The 18,383-nt window shown below is 33.2% G+C and overlaps 1 protein-coding gene across 3 annotated transcripts in view; it reads right to left on the minus strand.

The window, feature by feature from the left end:
• The window catches only part of LOC140061024 (spectrin beta chain-like), a 55,116-nt gene that overhangs the window by 17,870 nt on the left and 18,863 nt on the right, over positions 1 to 18,383 (minus strand). For 2 of the 3 annotated variants that reach the window (XM_072107423.1, XM_072107424.1), the window contains exons 4-22: positions 12,930 to 13,103; positions 11,849 to 12,137; positions 10,946 to 11,246; positions 10,555 to 10,672; positions 10,047 to 10,369; positions 9,443 to 9,747; positions 8,952 to 9,196; positions 8,640 to 8,840; positions 8,266 to 8,382; positions 6,642 to 6,674; positions 4,955 to 5,032; positions 4,395 to 4,559; positions 3,647 to 4,075; positions 3,405 to 3,521; positions 2,964 to 3,239; positions 2,418 to 2,585; positions 1,979 to 2,151; positions 1,448 to 1,685; positions 853 to 1,116 (exon numbers count right to left, since the gene is read on the minus strand). In XM_072107423.1, coding sequence (XP_071963524.1) covers positions 853 to 1,116; positions 1,448 to 1,685; positions 1,979 to 2,151; positions 2,418 to 2,585; positions 2,964 to 3,239; positions 3,405 to 3,521; positions 3,647 to 4,075; positions 4,395 to 4,559; positions 4,955 to 5,032; positions 6,642 to 6,674; positions 8,266 to 8,382; positions 8,640 to 8,840; positions 8,952 to 9,196; positions 9,443 to 9,747; positions 10,047 to 10,369; positions 10,555 to 10,672; positions 10,946 to 11,246; positions 11,849 to 12,137; positions 12,930 to 13,103 — 4,014 coding nt within the window. The remainder of the gene's footprint in view (positions 1 to 852; positions 1,117 to 1,447; positions 1,686 to 1,978; positions 2,152 to 2,417; positions 2,586 to 2,963; positions 3,240 to 3,404; positions 3,522 to 3,646; positions 4,076 to 4,394; positions 4,560 to 4,954; positions 5,033 to 6,641; positions 6,675 to 8,265; positions 8,383 to 8,639; positions 8,841 to 8,951; positions 9,197 to 9,442; positions 9,748 to 10,046; positions 10,370 to 10,554; positions 10,673 to 10,945; positions 11,247 to 11,848; positions 12,138 to 12,929; positions 13,104 to 18,383) is intronic. The other variant, XM_072107425.1, reaches the window with a different exon arrangement.

The raw sequence follows: 18,383 nt of genomic DNA on the forward strand, positions 1-18,383 counted from the left end.
CAACTATAGAAAAATTAAATATAAAAATTAATTAAAATTTGAATAATAAAATACTAACCCAATCCAGCTAAACTGTGCCTATACATCCAGTCAATAGAAATATAAAACACTAATAAAGCACAGCGTAATTTTTATTTTGTCCACGCCAGCATGGTTGTGTTTAAACCAGTACATTATAGATAAGCCTAACATGTTAGTATATACTAAAAGTGTGTAACATGTTAAAACTAAGCCTGCTCCAATATGAACTGATTAATGTTCTATAAATAGATTTAATGTAGAGGGCAGTATGTTCATTTTGTATTGTTCAGACCTCCAAAAGGTTCCTAATATTTTATTCATCTTCCTGCCTTCACTATAGTGTAATTTTGTTCTGTTTTGAATATGAAAAATCCCTGATAGTTCATATTTATAAATATATTATTTAGGCTCTTTTACTAGGTCCTAGATTGCCTAAAAAAAAGCATCTGGCATATCTAATTGTTTACTAGATGCCGATTCCAATGATATAGTGTATTTAGGCTCTGTTACTGGGTCAGAGAAGAACGCCTCTGGCATATCCAATTGTTTACTAGATGCTGATGCCTATGATTTTGTTTAATAGTTCCCTCTACAGTTTGATGTTATTGTTTTACATCTCCTAATATTTCACTTATCCCCTGTAATATGTTTGTTTACCAACAACATAAGGGTAAAGTTCAGCTAGATAGGTTTACATGGGATAGATCCAGAGGATGAAACCCAAGTTGAATTCATGACCAGTAAAAGTAAAACAATGATTGGAACATGGGCTTAGCTCATATCATTAACTGGAATGCTCAGCTGTATATGCATTCTAACATTTAAAATTACCTGTTGTTTTTTAAGCAAGTTCTGAACAGTCACCAAATCATTCAACGTGTCATCATGTCCGACTTGCGTCTCCAGATCGGTGATCCAGTTGTCCAGATCGTCGCAACCTTGAGAGAACAATGCTTGACTGTTGGCTTCAAACAGCTTCTTGCCCTTTGATTTTGTTGTGTCTTCAAGATCCTGCCATTTCTGTTCCAAGTCTTGAAGCTGCTCTTCAACTGTTTCTTTCATTTCTGGTTTCTCTTGTACCAACTGATCTCCATGCTAAAAAAAAAATTGATTTATTTTTATTAAATACATCTTATTATCTTATCTGTTGAACTTAAGAAGCTCTGTCTACACTATAAAACTAGTTTGGCAAAAAAAAAGTGTAATGTGCCTAAATATGATGATAATATGCCTAAATATGGTAGTGATATGACATCATTTCCATATTTTTTTTTGTCACATAAAGTTTGATAGTGTAGACAGAGCTTTAGGGCTTTGTAACCATCTACCATCAGGATTAGAAGATCATTATTATTGGACATCTTCAAGTCGTCACTACTCAAAACTCAATTAATTTAATTTTGATTTAATATATGCTCCACTATACCTCTCTAAGTTTGTCCAATCTTTCTCTATTCTCCACCAACTCTTTCTCGAAGGCTTGATGTTTCTGCCACTTGCTGTGCAGGTTACGTGCTTCGTCATATGTCTCTTCTTGAGCAATGACCATCTTCTCCGTGATCCACTGGTCTAACTCCTCGGCTTCCTCAAGGAATGCCTGCAGCTGGCACTGATCACGAAGCTTGTCAAGAGCATCTTCTGCTGCTTGTCTGTTGGCTTTGCGTCTGTCAAAGAATTATTTTAAAATAGTGTTGAATTGTACAAACATGAATACAAGTTTTGACAACATAAATTACTAAGAGCACACTAGTAAACTGGGGTAACCTCTTAATCTTCAAAAAGATGCACCAGATTCTTTAAAAGTTTACACGAGCCAGATGTTAAATGGACTTGTGAAAACTGGATCTAAAACCAGGTAAAAGAGGGATTTGAACCTGTATGGATTTTGTGGGTATGGCTTGCGGCATATTTGCCAAAACCTCTAATTACTAATTATACAAACAAATTTGCTGCCAACCTTTCATCAATATTTTCTGCCTTCTTGTTGATCTTATCAGCAGCATAGTGGTTCTCATCACAAAGTTTGTTGGCAAAGGTTATGACCGTGTTGATCTTCTCGTCAGAGTTGTCCATTTGGCTGATAAAATTCTCATGTTTCTTAATAGCTTCTTCTGCAGCCTCCAAGCTATGCTGTAGAGACAAATGGAAAGAAGATAATTTAACTAATTAATTTTCAAAAAAATGAATTGGTCGATATTTTTATTTTGGTTTCTATTCTTTTGCTAAAAAATATTATAATTATGATAGTATTTTGAGGGTGATGTTAATGAGCATACTAAGAACAAATTTGTTTGCATGTTGCTGTTTCAGTCCATTTTAATTTGATCAAAGATGGCCCCTGAATAATAATCTCTTTAAATAAATTGTAACAAAATACAGGACAATCTCCCACTCACAGGTTGTTTAATGTTAGCTAAGAAGTTATCCTGCTGGTTGAGAATGATGTCAGCCAGTCTAGCATCTCTGACAAACATCTGGTGGTTAAGAGCCTGCGACAGAAGATGCTGTCTGTTATCCCACATCTGGTGAAGTTCGATCCAACCATCATCAAGCGCTTGCAGACGCTAAAATAATATAGGACACAAACAAAATTGAATTGTGTACAAAAAGCTAATTGTGATATATTTTATTCAAGCCTGAAGTAGTGATATTGAATGTTTTAAAATCTAGTTAATATGCATAATTTTTTTATCAGTCAGGCATTCTTTTCTTTGGAGAGACATCAGAAAATATGCCTGGGTAAAATATATACATATGGAACTCCTAAATATCTGGAATCCCCTCTTTCCTTTACTAAAATAACCAAGTTGGAAGGGAGACACAGTGCAACTGTACTAGAGCTGCTGCTGTAGAAAAGAGAAGGTCCATTTAACCATGATGGTTTATATGGTGGTCATATCACTTAGTTTAAATGAAAGAAGACATTTGGTCGAAGATCCTACCTGTTTGAGGAAGACATATTGTGCATCAGTTTGTCCTTCTGTGACACGTTCTCCTGTTTCCTTCAGCTGGGCATACTTGTCTTCATATCCATCGATCTCATCCTTGATAGCAGCATGTTTGTTCAGAGATTTTTCTGCCTCTTTCAGACTGTTTGGAATGTCCTCGGATGCAATGGCAGTCTGTGTCTTAGTGAGCCAGACTTGGAATTCATCAAGATCACCTAAGAACTGGTGGAGGTCACCAGCATCGGCAAGAGCTGACTCTCGTTCTTTCAACTGCAGAAAACAGAAAATAATAATGTAAATAGCTCTAATAAGAGTTTTTTTTTCTATTTGTTTCGACAACAACAGTATTGATTTCTGCTGGTTGTGGCACAATTTTCAAACAAGATATATTCCATAGTAAAGACACTGACATATGATGGAGAACATTGTACTTACAACATCATTGAGGTTCACCCATGCCTCTGTGATGTCATTGTATCGTGCTTTGATCTGTTCCTCCTCTTCAGGATGTTCTTGGGCAAGCTTGTCAGATTCTTTCTTGAGATCATCCAACTGTGTAAACAAGTAAACAATTTAAGAACAGTCAATATAAAAATCATTTAAAACTTCTGTGTTGATCAATAGCTTGTAAGGTGCTAATAAAACGAAGGCATACTCAAACAAGAAAAAAAAATTACCTTAGCTTCAATGGCAGTGATATCACTTTCCATTCCTTTCAATCGGCGTTGCAGAGCTGTGACACCAGCAAGATCATTTCCGAGTTCTTCTGTGGCAGCAATGACCTTCATCTTATCTCTGATCCAAGTGGTAGTTTCAATGCATTCAATGTGGTATGTTTGAATTCCACGCGATGTCAGGATGGCTTCACGTCTGGCATCTAATAATTCGCGCAGAGCATGCCATCTCTGGTTCAAGTGGTTCTGCTTCTGGTTGATCTCTGGTGAGTTTGGATGCTCACTCTGGAGAAGTTGTCGTGCCAGTTGGTTGACAATGGCAACTTTAGAAGCGTTGATCTCAACTTCTTTCTCAAGACGTCCAAATCGGGACAGCAGGATGTCGTTTGATTCAAGATCTTCTCCAGGATGCAATGCTTGAAGAGTTTGTTCCTGTTATTAGACAAAGCATGATAATTTTTAACTTTATTATAATAGTTAAATGCTTCCTTATATGTTCATTATATAGGCCTATGTTAATTGTATTTGTGTCAGTTCTGTATTTGTATGTTAACCCTCCTTATTGGCGAATTATTTTTGTTGTTGGTTGGTTTTGAAATGAAATTTAAAAAAAATTAGAATGGAAACATTTAAAATTAGGCTGGGTGGAGGACCTTAAAATAAGCTTTTGGCTGGGTGTATGTTCCTGATTACCTCCACTTAGCACGATTACATAATAAGGACACAAAATATCAAACGTTAAAAACTATACCTTTTCGTCAATCCAGGCCTCGACATTGTCAGCCTCGTTGAAGAGCTTGAACAGGGACAAAGCATCTATTAAGCGTTGCTTGCGTAGTTGGTTCAAATCTTTCAATTCCTTGTATCTACGATCAATTGTACCCAGCCTAGCCTGGACCTCTGGTGAATCACGGTCCTAGTTAAAATAAGATATTAACATTTGTTTTCATTAGAATTTTCATATACAGTATGAATACTATACAACACACTTTAATAATTAACAGTGCTAACTTCAATGTGGACAATAAACGGAGCTTGGTGAAGATATTAATAATATTACTACTGTAGTGGGTTCAAATCCTATTATCCTCAATCCTCAATGACATGCTGTAAGAGTTTATGTTTATAAGAGCATGTGCATGTCTGTGATCTTCTAATTGGGACATCTTTGGATATTGGGACAGACAGTAGCTAGATTCACTATTAGTAATGTTTAAATACGTAATATTTATTTATTTAAAAAATCATATTTTTGTAACTATTTGGATCAATTTCTTTATCATTTAAATGTATGTGGATTTCTAGCTTTACCTGATCACCAAGTTGATCAGCCTGTTCGTGCAAGCTTCCAATCACCTTGCTGTAGTTGTCCAATTCTGTTGTCATAATCTGCAACGAGAAAATACTTTTATGAGTATGACGAAAAAATGGTCATCTAAATTGTGCAATGCCCAATGACATCATACATTAGCGTTGCTTTTTAGATGGGAGTTGAAACATGCACACAATGCTCAAATATTTACATTATAGAAAAATAACTCAGGCACTATCCTTTATATTCCATTTTAACCAATTAAATTTAACAATATATAATAAATTACATTAGTGAACCATTTTCTAAATAGATAGAAATAGCAAATAACTAATTGTGATAAGGAATTTATAGATTATATTTCAAAAGGAAAAACCATCCAACAGCAAGATGTGAAAAAAATATTTTGTTTTCTCATAGGAAGCTTATGTAGTAACGGTGTTCTTATTCATTAATTCCAAATTATTATATAATATTAATAATCAAAATATTTAATATTCAAAGCCTTCGTGCGAATAAAAAAAAAACGTACTTTTTAAAATAATATAGTCTTTCTAAACATACATTTTCAGTTATCTTTATATTATAGACTATATATGAAAATTTGCATCAGTTTTATTAATTTGATATCCCACATTATTAATATTATTAGTGTAACATTTCAATAAATTAACTGCACTCTCCCTACAAAAATGCAACATGAAAGCCCACTTTAAACTGCTTTTTCCCTACAAAAACACATTGTGAAAGCTCACGTTAAAATTTAATTTCATTTTTTGCACTTATGAAGAGATGGCATGAACTGTACTTAATATCAGCACATCCATTTAGAAGCAAGCACTTAAAATATAAATTAGTTTTCACTAAAATATTAACATCAAGATATTAGCACAAGACACATTTGACCTTTGACCTTACTAATGGAGAACATGTCATTTTATGTGTCAATTTAAAATGTTTATGACACGCACATCATTATAACTGGACTATTTATCTTGCCTCATTGTATTCAATGTAAATTAAGCTATCAAATACAGTGCCACTAAGAGGAGACAAAGTTTTACACAATTAAGCTGCTAACATCCGGACAAAGGCATTAAAAAACATAGGTCACAACATAGATATTATAGTTCACTATAATATCTCTATGGTCACAACGAAAGCATTTACTGTACTATTGAAGAGATAGAAAAAACGACAACTATGGAATGCCAAAAGTGCCTTCAGTATAAGTGTTTGGCACCTTATTGTCCAACAGCATAGATCTACATTTAATAATGACCTACTTTCAAAGGCAAGGATGGCAAAATCCGATTGGATTGTCAGAATCAAACCTATTTAGATGTCAATGTCAATCATTTCTAATTAAGATTAAAGATTCTTTATTCTTGGAGACTGAATAAACTGCTCTATGTGCAAAATAACATGCATTTTAATCAAATTCGTCAACAACCACTACAAACAAAAACATTACATTTTTTAGTAATGTTAGGATCTGAAAGTCATGCAGTTAAAATATAAAGAGATACTGCATTCAATTTGGACCGAACAAGGCCAAATTACCATTTTTGAATTGTACTTTCCCAAAATCTATTCTATGCCCGTTACATTTTTTAACCAGCCTATTAATAAAGTTAGTGAACAAGCAACAAAACAGTGGTATTTGTATATTATCTGGAAACTCACTTCATCTTCTAAATCGTCTATATTTAGAAATTCCTAGAAAATGAGGAAAATGAAGCAAACACAACAATAAAACATGTGCTCAACATGCAACAATTTAATGTGCTAAAATGATGATATCTATGTTATTATGGGATATCTATAAAGGATAAATTAATAATATACTGTACATGATATTAATAATATACATGAAATATGAGTCTAAAGCTCTGTCTACACTATCACACTAGTTTTACAAATAAAGTGTGGTGTGCCCAAATATGGTCATGATATGCTTAAATATGGTAGTGATATGACATCATCATGTCCATATGAGTACATCACATAAAGTTTGATAGTGTAGACAGGGCTTAAAGTTACATTCATCTGGTTTGAACGGGTATTAAAATGATGTTATTGTTAATATTGGATAACTATATAATGGATTAATAAGGTACAAATGGAATAAAAGAAATCAAGAATGGTAGTAGTAAGCCAAACGTAATACAGTTTCCGGATCCAGGTCGTGAGTTCGAGTCCCGTCTGAGAACAGTTTTTTTTTTTTATTGAATTCAAACTTTCACTTTGAAGAAAAATTACTACAATTGTTAAGTTTGATATTAAATAATCAACTAAATTATTGATGTTTTATTTATTTAATTTCAAACAGTTTATGTTTTAAAGGCTACACAGATTCTTTGTTGTGCTATTTTCTATTCAGCCTTTGTGTTTTTCTTTGTGAACAAAGCACTGTTACAGGCAACTGCAACCAATTTCCTGTCTAAAGAATTTAAATTTCCTACTATCTGTTAAGATATGCTATTGGTTGCAACAAGAAGTTGCAATTAACCGAATTTCAATTGTAATACAGTGTGTACAGAAGAGTACACCATTTTAATGTAAAACCTATATTTATTTCACCTATTACATTAACTTTCCTAAATTAGAATCATAATCATAGGAAATCTTTTGCTTCACTGTAGGAATGTTTCTTCTTTTCTTTATTTTTTATTTCAACTTTCATTCATTACAGGAATATTTCAGCTGACACTGGGTATTCCATACCCCTGATGATTAACATATTGTATATAACTCAGGCCAATGGTACAAAGTACAGACGTATAATTACCATATAAATGAATATGCATGCATTACTAGGAAATGACAAATTATATTTACATTCAATAAAACTAAATGATGTAGCAGGCATAAAGTAGATTATTATCAGTATGAGATGCATGTTTGCTAAATGACAATCTAAAAATACTTCGAATATAAACCAATATGGCGAGAGCAAAAATGATTTTCAGTAGGAATGATTTATTTATAAGGTCTTATATTAAACACTTGATGCAGTATGTCAATAAAAAAATGAGCAGTTTTGATTTCCACATATGGTCTGGATTTCATCATGTCTTTAAAAAATGATTTCATGTTAAAAGCTTGGTCCCCACTAGAACGCACGTAACCCACAACACAAGACCAATTACAAGCGCCAATTCCAATAATCAATCGCTTTTGATTGGTGAATTTTACTGTGTTTCAGCCTCGTCCTTGCGTTCCGTCCTAGTGCGAACCAAGCTTAAGCCACGTTTTCTGAGTTGTACTAAAGTAGGTTCTATTTAAGACAACAATTAAATATAGTCACCTTGTGTTTCTTGATGAGTGATTCGGTGCTAGCTTGGTCATGGCCAACGTCCTCACTGGAGACTAGTCGCAGAGTGTCTAGCATCCAGATATCAACATCATCTGCATCAGCGAAGAACTAACAAAAATTTAACATTTATGATTTAGTATTATAACAAAATACAGATATACAGAGTGCAATTATTATTGTTGCCAAAATCAGTTTTTTCCTAATGAAACCGTATTGACTATACTGGAATCTTGTAAATTTTTGGTTTTATGTGCGATATGGGTTTCATCTGGTAGTCACACAAAAGCAAATTTTTTATCTGTGACCTGCTGATTTGCTGCAAAAAAAATAATTAAGCAAATGAAACAATGTATTGTCCTTCTTACTTGGTACATATCAGTAGCTTCGTTCAAACGGTTCTTCCTCTGCTGACTAAGGTCAGTAAGTTTCTCCCAATTCTGTTGTATGTCAGCATTGCGTGCCTTAATCTTGTCACCATCACGGTGACCCTCATTGATAAGGTCTTCTCCTGCCTTCATGTTGCCTTCTAGTTGGGTCTGTCTTCCAGACATTTCTTGCTCCAAGGCCTAGAAGAACAAAAACAGTTATTTAAACTACAAATACATTTAACGTTTTTCTTTAACGCTTCTGGATGGCTTTCTAAAAAACAGTAGAGATTTTCTGCATCATAAGTATACCTTGTGTTTGTTAAGAAGGAGGTTAACACTCGTGAGATCTCTGCCAATGTCGCCAGATGACAGAACTTGTTCCATCTCCTTTATCCAGTTCTCATCGTCTGCAAGATCCCAGAAGAATTTCCACAGTTTGCAGGATTCCTTAAGGTTGTCTTTGCGAGTGTGGCCAACATTCTGCAACTCTTGGTAGCTCTCTTCCAGGTTGGCAATTCGTTCTTTTACAATCATTGGATCAACAGGAGTATAACCTACAACAAGATAAATTAATTTTTATTCTTCCTTGAGCATATACACACATCCCCCTTGAACCTTTTTTGCCATGAACCAATGTTGTAGCAGTTTTGAGGTGTGTTTTGGCTTTTCAAGACAGAAATCTTTTTTTGGGGAATAAAGTATAGGTACGTCCCTAAGGAGTTAGGTAGTACTTTTGACATAGAGGTATATTTTAATCCTATCATTAGTTATCTCAAACAGTATTTTGTGGTTCTACTAACCTGTGCCATCCACTCCCTTCTCGTCCACAAACCTATCTGCCTGCTGGTTCACCATGTTTACACGTTCACCATAGGCGGAAACATCTGCTTCAAGAAGGGCGTGCTTCTCCAGAAGATCTTCTACATCCATGAGATGGCGTCCATAATCCTCGGACAACAACTGGCCTTTGGTTTCTTCCATCGAGTCCAGGAGAAGCTCCATCTCCTGAAAGATTTTCTGGATTTCCAGAGAGTAGTCAAGACGCAATCGACGATTCTTCAGAAGTTCCAGTAAATAGGCCCATAGACGAAGAACATTTTCTTTTCTGTTTAAAGATGAAATGGAATAAAACATATATCATCAGCGTTGCTGCAAATTAATATTTTAGGTTGTTTTTGTGGTAGTTGCTATTGTTTCCTTGTGACATTTTTTCTCTTTTTGTTTGTTTATGGATGTACTATCCAAAATAAAGAAAATAAAAAATGAATAATTGAACTTGGCAGTACGTGCAACATCGCAAGCGCTTTCTTCTTCAAGTCATGTAAATTCAAAATAGGATTATAGGTAAAGCCATTGCGAAATTAAACGTTCATTTTCTTTTATTTATCAGCACTACATACTCACCTAACATTAATTTTCTCTATATCATGATAGTTCTCCGATTCCAATTCTTCAGCGACTGCAACTACGGTCAATACGCGTTCCTCGTACGCGTTAATATCCGTCTCAATAGCTTCATGCTTCTTGGCAGCAGCCTCCACAGCCGGTAAGTCATAGCCGAAGTTGTCTTGGGAAACCAGACGCTGGTTATCGCCGAGCCAGACCTCTCGCATTGCAGCTTTGCGATCAAATCGTTCAGCTAGTTGTTCTAGTTTCTCTTGCCGAATAAGCTCCTGGCGAAGTGCCAACTCGCGTTCATGCTCAGATCTTTCCAATTTTTCCCAAGCCTGCAAAATAATTAGTAATGATAAAGATAAAGTAATGTATTCGATTTAGTATACGTACCCATTATTTAGGGCCAAAAACAACAAATCAAGTGATTAGGAGATTGTTTAGAGGGTTTATAGGTACAGATTATAAAAACTATATTTATATTTTCTTATGATAATCTATTTTAATTAAATATGCATACCTTATTGATATCTGAGATGAGCTTTCCTTCTTTGGGTAAATATGGTTTTTGATTGTTCGCTCTCATTTTACTTTGAATGGTGAATAGAAGTACCTCTAAGTTGCCTTTTTCCATGAACCTGTAAATAAATGGTTGTGTTGCGTTAAAACAATTTGGAAGCTGGTCGTTTGCTCAACTATGCATAATACTACATACAGAACTATATTAAAATATCATCATACAAATATTATGTTATGTTATTGTTAAAAATAGAATTTATTTTAAAAATTGTATTGTGTTCGACATGATTACTCATGTTATTTTTGGATCTGCATTAAATCATCTCACTTTGTTGTTGCCTAGTGCTACCTCACTGTAAAATTCACAACAAATCTATTACACAGGAACTTACTTGGGTGGTTTTTCCACTGTTCTGTAAAAATTAAACGCCAACAATTGCTGTTGTACTCCTGTCAGTGAATTGGCAAAAGTCCTATCGCCCAGTACTTGAACGGTATGCTCGATCCATCGTAACAGGTCTGACGTGAGCTTCTCGTACTCCTTGATGAGTTTGTCGTTCTCTCGCACCGATGTCATCACGTTCGTGATACGTTTACCCATAACCGTCTCAGTCTTCATTTTTGAGAAGTAATGATAATATGTTACGACGTATGTCATGATAGATTTCTCATCTGGGTGATCGATGTTAATATCTGAAGAAATAAAAACAACAAAATTAAGTTGTATTAATTATTTGTTTAGATTAATTAGCTTAGATTGATCCAAAAAGACCCAGATTTGTTTTGCCATTTTGACAAAAAAAAAAATACGTTCTGTAATTTTCAGTCAACCCTTACATAAACCGATTGAGATATTATACAACTAAAAAGTCAGCTAAGCAACAACAAAATGTTGATAACAGGGCAGTAACACCTAAATGGTCAAAAATATTAATAATATTAATAATTAAGTATCTTATGGAAAACCAATATTTTTATTGCAGTACTATTTTTATAAAATGAGATGTAGAAGGTCTACACTGGCCTACTTGATATGGGCGACATGATGCAGTCATATTCGATGGTCCATCTTCATGGTAATGGAGGTATAATATAATATATAATAACTCTATGTTTAAACCAGATACCCTCTAATGTTTAATGTACATTTTAAAGAGTAGGATTGAATTTAGGACTTTATTTTAAAATCTGGTTGTGAGGGAATTTACATTAGTGTCATTGTTCTCTCATACTCTCTATACGGTTATGAGCCAATCAATTACAGTAGGTAAGTGTGAAAGACCCTTTATACTAACCCTCTGTGTCAAGGAGCTTCACAAGCCCAAGTTTCTGTTCTGCTGTATTGAAAGCATTGTTCAAATTGTAAACTGGTTGACTCTTTTGAAGTTTGTTATACTCAATAAGATCTGGACGATGTTTGTGGATGAGGGCGTTGAACGCTAGACCATCACGCCAGCTGTTTGTGAAGTTACGGACGTTCACATTCTTGTAGCCAGCGGTCTTCATCTGACACCAAAGCAAGAGGGCATCCTTTGCTGATCGTTTCTCGTCACTCTCATCATCTTCAATTGTAATATCTTGAATCTAGTTTGAAATTAAAATAACAATTGACATTCAAAACATGTTAAAAGTATTCCTAATACACTTTATGTAACTACTAGTAGTAGACATGGAAGATAAAATTGTGCACTGTGTACTGTATATCCGTCTGACATGACAACTTAGCAAGACAGCATTAAGGAGTGGGTAGCTTTAAGGTAAATCTTAATGCATTACTTTCTGTCAAAATAATAGTGTTAATTTTAATCAAATAATGTTTAAATTTCGTAGTATTGTACTCAAAGGACAATGTTTACAGAGGAGCAGTAACAGAAAAAAAATACAGAATTTATTTTATTCCTTATGGACCTTTACACAAAGCGTGAAGCTGACGGGTGGTTTCCGTTTACTGTTACCGCTCATCTGTGTAAATTGGCCTTTATGCTAGTACAAATATTGAGAACAGAAGTAATTTGCGGGTGGGCCAAAAAAAGGTTTTGCATTTGTAACATGGTGTCTTTCAAATATTGGGGAGCTTTTGTTTTGCGAAGAAATACTGTATGACTGACAACAAATCAACGAATGTCATATGTCATAGGTTGTGACAAATCTAAAGCTGTCTTTAATATTCTGACACAATATTCCAAAGCTCTATCTACACTATCAAATTCTTTGTGACAAAAAAATGTGATGTGTCCATATATGGACATGATGTCATATCACTACCATATTTGGGCATATCACTACCATATTTGGGCATACCAGACCACACTTTTTTTTGTCAAACTTATATGATAGTGTGGACAGAGCTTAAAACACACTCGTCACTGTTCTTACCTGAAACCTAAGGATGATGGTCCATATTAGACCTAGAGTGAGTCTATGATTCCCATCAGTGATGTCGTGTGATCCCATGTTTTCCAGATGTACACGCTTTTCCTTCAGGAATTTCAGTGCCTTGTCGCAGTTCTCTAAACAATGGATTCTCATCTTTCCCTTTGTTGGCTTTGGCTGTAAATAACAAGAAGAACAAATATATATTTACTTTCCATTATCGAAACCTGGAGAGTTCTCTCCTACATATTAATTAATACAGAGCTTTCAATTTGCGACTATGTCATTATATGCATGCTGGGGGAAGGGTGGGACGTGATTCCTTGCTTCCAACCTCGGCACAGTTTTCGTTGTTTCTAGGTTTAGAAGACTGATAACATGACCTAACTTTTTGTCGGCTTACATTATAAAATGTCACATTTGAAGAAACTCTTTGTGTTTGAGACAATAACTGGCTGTCTATAGTTTGTAACAGGTAAACAACACATTGTTGTATGTCTTGGGATAGCATTTATATTCCTGTTATCATATCATATTATTAAACAACAACATTGCTAAAATTATCATACTTCATAGTATTGATATAATGCATCTTAGTAGACCATATGAGTATGAGTTATTACAAATTTGAGATTTAGACATGTAACCAAGTCTAGATAATATTTCTTCTTAAACCAGTATAAAAACTATATATAAAATGAAATTCATCATTCAAAATTAAATTTAGCTCAATAGCTAGATTTATTGGACGACAAATGAAAATAAATAGACCTATTTATTACACAAATATATAATGGCCAATTTGACGACATAATATTAACAGTTTTTATTAGTCCCCCCATAAACTTCACAGACAAACACCACTTAACACGATGCAGTCAACCATGACCAATAAATATTACGACAATAATAACGCCCACACAAATTTGTTTAAAAAAAACCACTTGAAAAGTACTGTATGCAAATTTGATTTAGTAAAATTTTATTGGCGCAACAAATAAAAAATTATAATTATATTTTCTTATACTGACATATTAAAATCATAACTTACAACATATTAATTTTTAGCTTTGTTTGTTATTTTTACTGATATTCATACTACTGTAAATTGATAATGAGTATAAAAGAACTGTGATAAGTGTTTTTCTTTGAATTGAAGGTGGTATTGCACTGTAATATTTACTTTAGATAACATTAAACCACACATAAAAGTCTAAGCCTGTCCCAGTGTTCTTGCATTATATTTTTCTGTATTTAAGTAACAAATAAAAACACTATACTGTATAATAAGCCTGCCCTAAGTGTTCATGTATTGTATTTTTCTGAGTTGAACCAGTTTAAGTACAATTGTGGTTATTTCTTTTGAAAGCAAGTACTATGATTTGAATTGCATAAAAAATAGTGTTACTGTATATTTTATTTAGTTGTTAAGCTTTAAAATCCGGCGTATACATTACTTATATCGACATTCATAAAACATGTATACTTTTTGATATTTTGCGGATGTTAGCCACATACGAGGTCGAACTGCTAGTGTTAATGGTTTCTAGAATCGTAATATTTTATTAAGTGGGTTATATTTAGACAGCAGTGTTAAAGGGATCATGTGGATTCTCTTCATAATCTATACTTTTGTATAGTGCCACTATATATTATTATGATCAAAACTGAACTGACATAGATGTATGTCTACCTGACATGAGCTTATAACCGAGGATTAAAAACTAGAGATTCACATGATCAATTTGTAGGTGGGCTTACTATAGGGGTGGTTTCATTGTATGCCAGAGATTTACATACATTACACTACAGAGTAATTTATTTATTTCATGTTACAATCACACAATAACAGGCCGTGTCTTTTGAAAATCATAGGTGTGCTACAAATTGCACTCGTCAATACATTCAGGGGTCCTGTAGGTGTGCGTTTTGTATGTTCGTGTGTAGCTAGAAGTATACCAAATCTAGGCGTGTTGTAAATCGCACTCCTCAAGGGCAGTTTAGGAGTGTGTTAGGTGAGTGATCGCACTTACTCGCCTTAAAAAGCAAGGCCTGCAATAATAATAACATTTACCAAAATTTATATTTAGACGTAATAATTTTAAAACCAGCTGTCTGTTTGAGAAATATGGATACACTTCAATTTAAACATTATGTTTCAATAGTCGATGCCTAATTAGTATTTTACCATTAACATGATTACGATTCACAACATCTTTTGCAATAAGACGTGGGTACCGAGGGAGCCAAAACCATTATTAATGTATAACGCAGAAGCTTGCGTTAATTGCGACAACTTATAACGACGAAAATTGTATGTTGCTAATTACATTGAATATTTATGAAAAACACAGTGTTTGCAATATGTCTGGCATCCCTGCGGAATAATTATTATGGATCGTTTGCTTATAAGAATTGCGTGATAGAGAATGAAGTTTGAAAATTAGCTTTCTGATGCTGTCAAACAATTGTCATTGTTGTGAATAATCTTAACCATAAGAATCATAGTCGTTATTGTCAGGATCCTAATCATTATCAGGATTACAATCATTATCATTAGAATAATTTACTATGTTTACAAACAATCTTGTACTTAAATTATCAATCTACACTACTGTATCAAACTAGGTTGACAAAAAAAGTGTCCAAATATGGTAGTGATGTGCCCAAATATGATAGTGATATGACATCATCATGTCAATATAATTGGCACATCACATTTTTTGATAGTGTAGACAGAGCTTAAGAAGAATACAGTAAAACCGTATATGCTTAAATATGGTAGTTTATGACATCATTCATGTTTTTAAAAAAAGTTGATAGTGTAGACAGAGCTTAATAGATTTTATTAGAGAAACTGATGATTATTAATAAAAAATAACCTAATGTAATAACTGAATTATATTAAAAAGACACTTTGGAAAACGAACTGACAATGTCAAGGCCTAGAAAATAACATATTTCCTGTACAAAACGACATAGACAGATACATAACCTAAATATGTAATCATTACATGAATATAGGGTCTTCATAACTTCCATAGTCCGACAAAAACCTGTTTAAATCAAACCAAATCACTTTGCAATACATGACTTATGGGGTTTAGAGAGGACAAGTGGGTGGAACAACCATAAAGGAAATAATTAAACACAGTAGTTGATATTATATTACCAACACTAGATACAGCAGAACCTCTATTATAGGGAAAGTGTCCCCTTAATGTTTGTGGTGTTCAAAAGGAGGGGTCCAACTCTATTTAGTGTTTTCAGTACATTCAGTTCTATGTTGTCGATAAAAAAATTGTTGATTTTGCGGCAACCCAAAACATGCCTCCTATTAAAATATTCTTTCATTTAATTTGGCTATTAAAGATAGCATTTATTGAGTCATTATAAATATTTTTGTTATATCCATTAAATCCAAAGTGAAATAAAGAAACGGTTGAATTCAAATAAGTTTTGAAAGAGATCAGCAATGAGATGAAGCATGACTCACCTAATGAATATTCATAATATTAGTTAGGGACAGTCTCAAAAGCTTATTTGTTATGCGAGAATGCAATGAACTGTGTTAGTTATCACACACCTTCTACTAGACTGAGTAGATGGGGAAAATCAAATTAATTCTTCCTGGGAATCGTTCACAACGTTCCATGACATCAATTTGATGAAGATACTTTAAAATTATAATATGCACATTTGATATGTCCATAAACATAAATAACATCTTTCTTTGAGTGGCCGTTTAATAAAAATATTGATTTAATAAATTAATATAATGTAGATCAAGGTTTAAATAATATTTTAATAGTGTACAGTATATTTGTTATTTTAGTTATATTTATGAATTATAAATAATTTATTTTTATATTATATTTCATTATAGCTTAAAAGTAATAAACAAAATCATCATTGACATTATTTCTTTCCAACTGTCTGTAGCAACCTACATAATTTAAGTTTCGTAACAAAAAACTAAAACGATTTTAAAAATCCAATTTTGTGAGTTAACGAGCGGAACAAATCACGCAGTGTTGATGTTATGTTGTTGGGTTCCCATTTATTCCTACGCTTCATTGTCATGACAGTCTATCGTCTTCAATTCGGCTCTTAATGATAATGCGTTTGTCCATCTACTATTTGATTGGAATTTACTTATCGTATTTAAACAGATTCCAAAGAATTAATATTTTGAAAATTATATACTATGGTACAGTGATTAAAAGATCATGTCAAAATTATTATTATTATTATTATTATTATTCTACAGAGGTTATTGTAACTAAATTGTGTTTATTCTAAAACCTGTTTATGCATACAGCACATGGTAGCAAACGTTTTTTTACATTTTGCTTTTATTACCATTGCTTTTTTTATTGTAAAACGTTATTTATTTTCATTTTCTTATGTGGGAAATGTAGGCCAATGTCAAAACGCAAAAAATAAGGTGGTATAATATCAAACTGTAGTGATATAAATAGCTTCTTATTATCATAAGTAGGCATCCTATAGTCAAGATGAGTTAATAAAAATGCAAAGTCAGCATAAATGTCAACATACATTAAGGATGTCTACAATATGTAAGCTTCACTTAGCATGTGATAATAACAACAGATTTGCTGATTGATTCTGTTAGTGGCCTGAATAGTTTTCCCACAATTGTTATATTAAATACTACTGTATATATGATACAGACGACTCGTTCACATTGAGACTGAATTTAAGTGCAGTAGCTGGATAAACAACGGTGTTTAAAGCCCTGTCTACACTATCAAACTCACCTTTACCATATTTGGGCATATCATTACCATATTTGGGCACATCACACTCTTTTTGTCACATCAAGTTTGATAGTGTAGACATACTGTAGCTTAAGAATATAACCGTTCACACACATTCCGTACAAATTTACCGTATGTGTATAAATAGGTGGTGTCTTCTCCGGCCATACAATAGGACCAAAATCGGGCTTGGGCTGTGAACATAGTTTTATACCAGCATTATGTTTACAAACATGAAGATTATTACACTGGCTGGCATTCCATACCACTAGCTTTTAAAATGTATTCAAAATAAACATTTCAGACCTTTTATTTGACTATTGATTTTATCTTTTATTAATTGTAACACAATTTAAATGTGAATAGACCTTCAACTATAGTTTGCTAATACTGTACATAATTAGTTTGGTTTGTAAAATGTGTACATTACAGAATGTTGTGATAAATACAATTGTAATTATTGAAAAATCCAGAAGATTTTGTAAAAAAACTGATCATCATCAACTATCAAAATAAAGAATGTATCTAATTTTTTCTAATGTTATTGTATGTTTTAATATTAAACATTAGCTTCCTATAGTTGTAAATATTATGATTTGAAAAAAATGAAAATGTTAATTTCACTAAAAAAAATTTCCTAGAAATTTGGCAATGAATAAAAATTCCAAAGGGGTTT

This window comes from Antedon mediterranea, chromosome 10 (assembly GCF_964355755.1).
Source record: "Antedon mediterranea chromosome 10, ecAntMedi1.1, whole genome shotgun sequence".
Taxonomy (NCBI): domain Eukaryota; kingdom Metazoa; phylum Echinodermata; class Crinoidea; order Comatulida; family Antedonidae; genus Antedon; species Antedon mediterranea.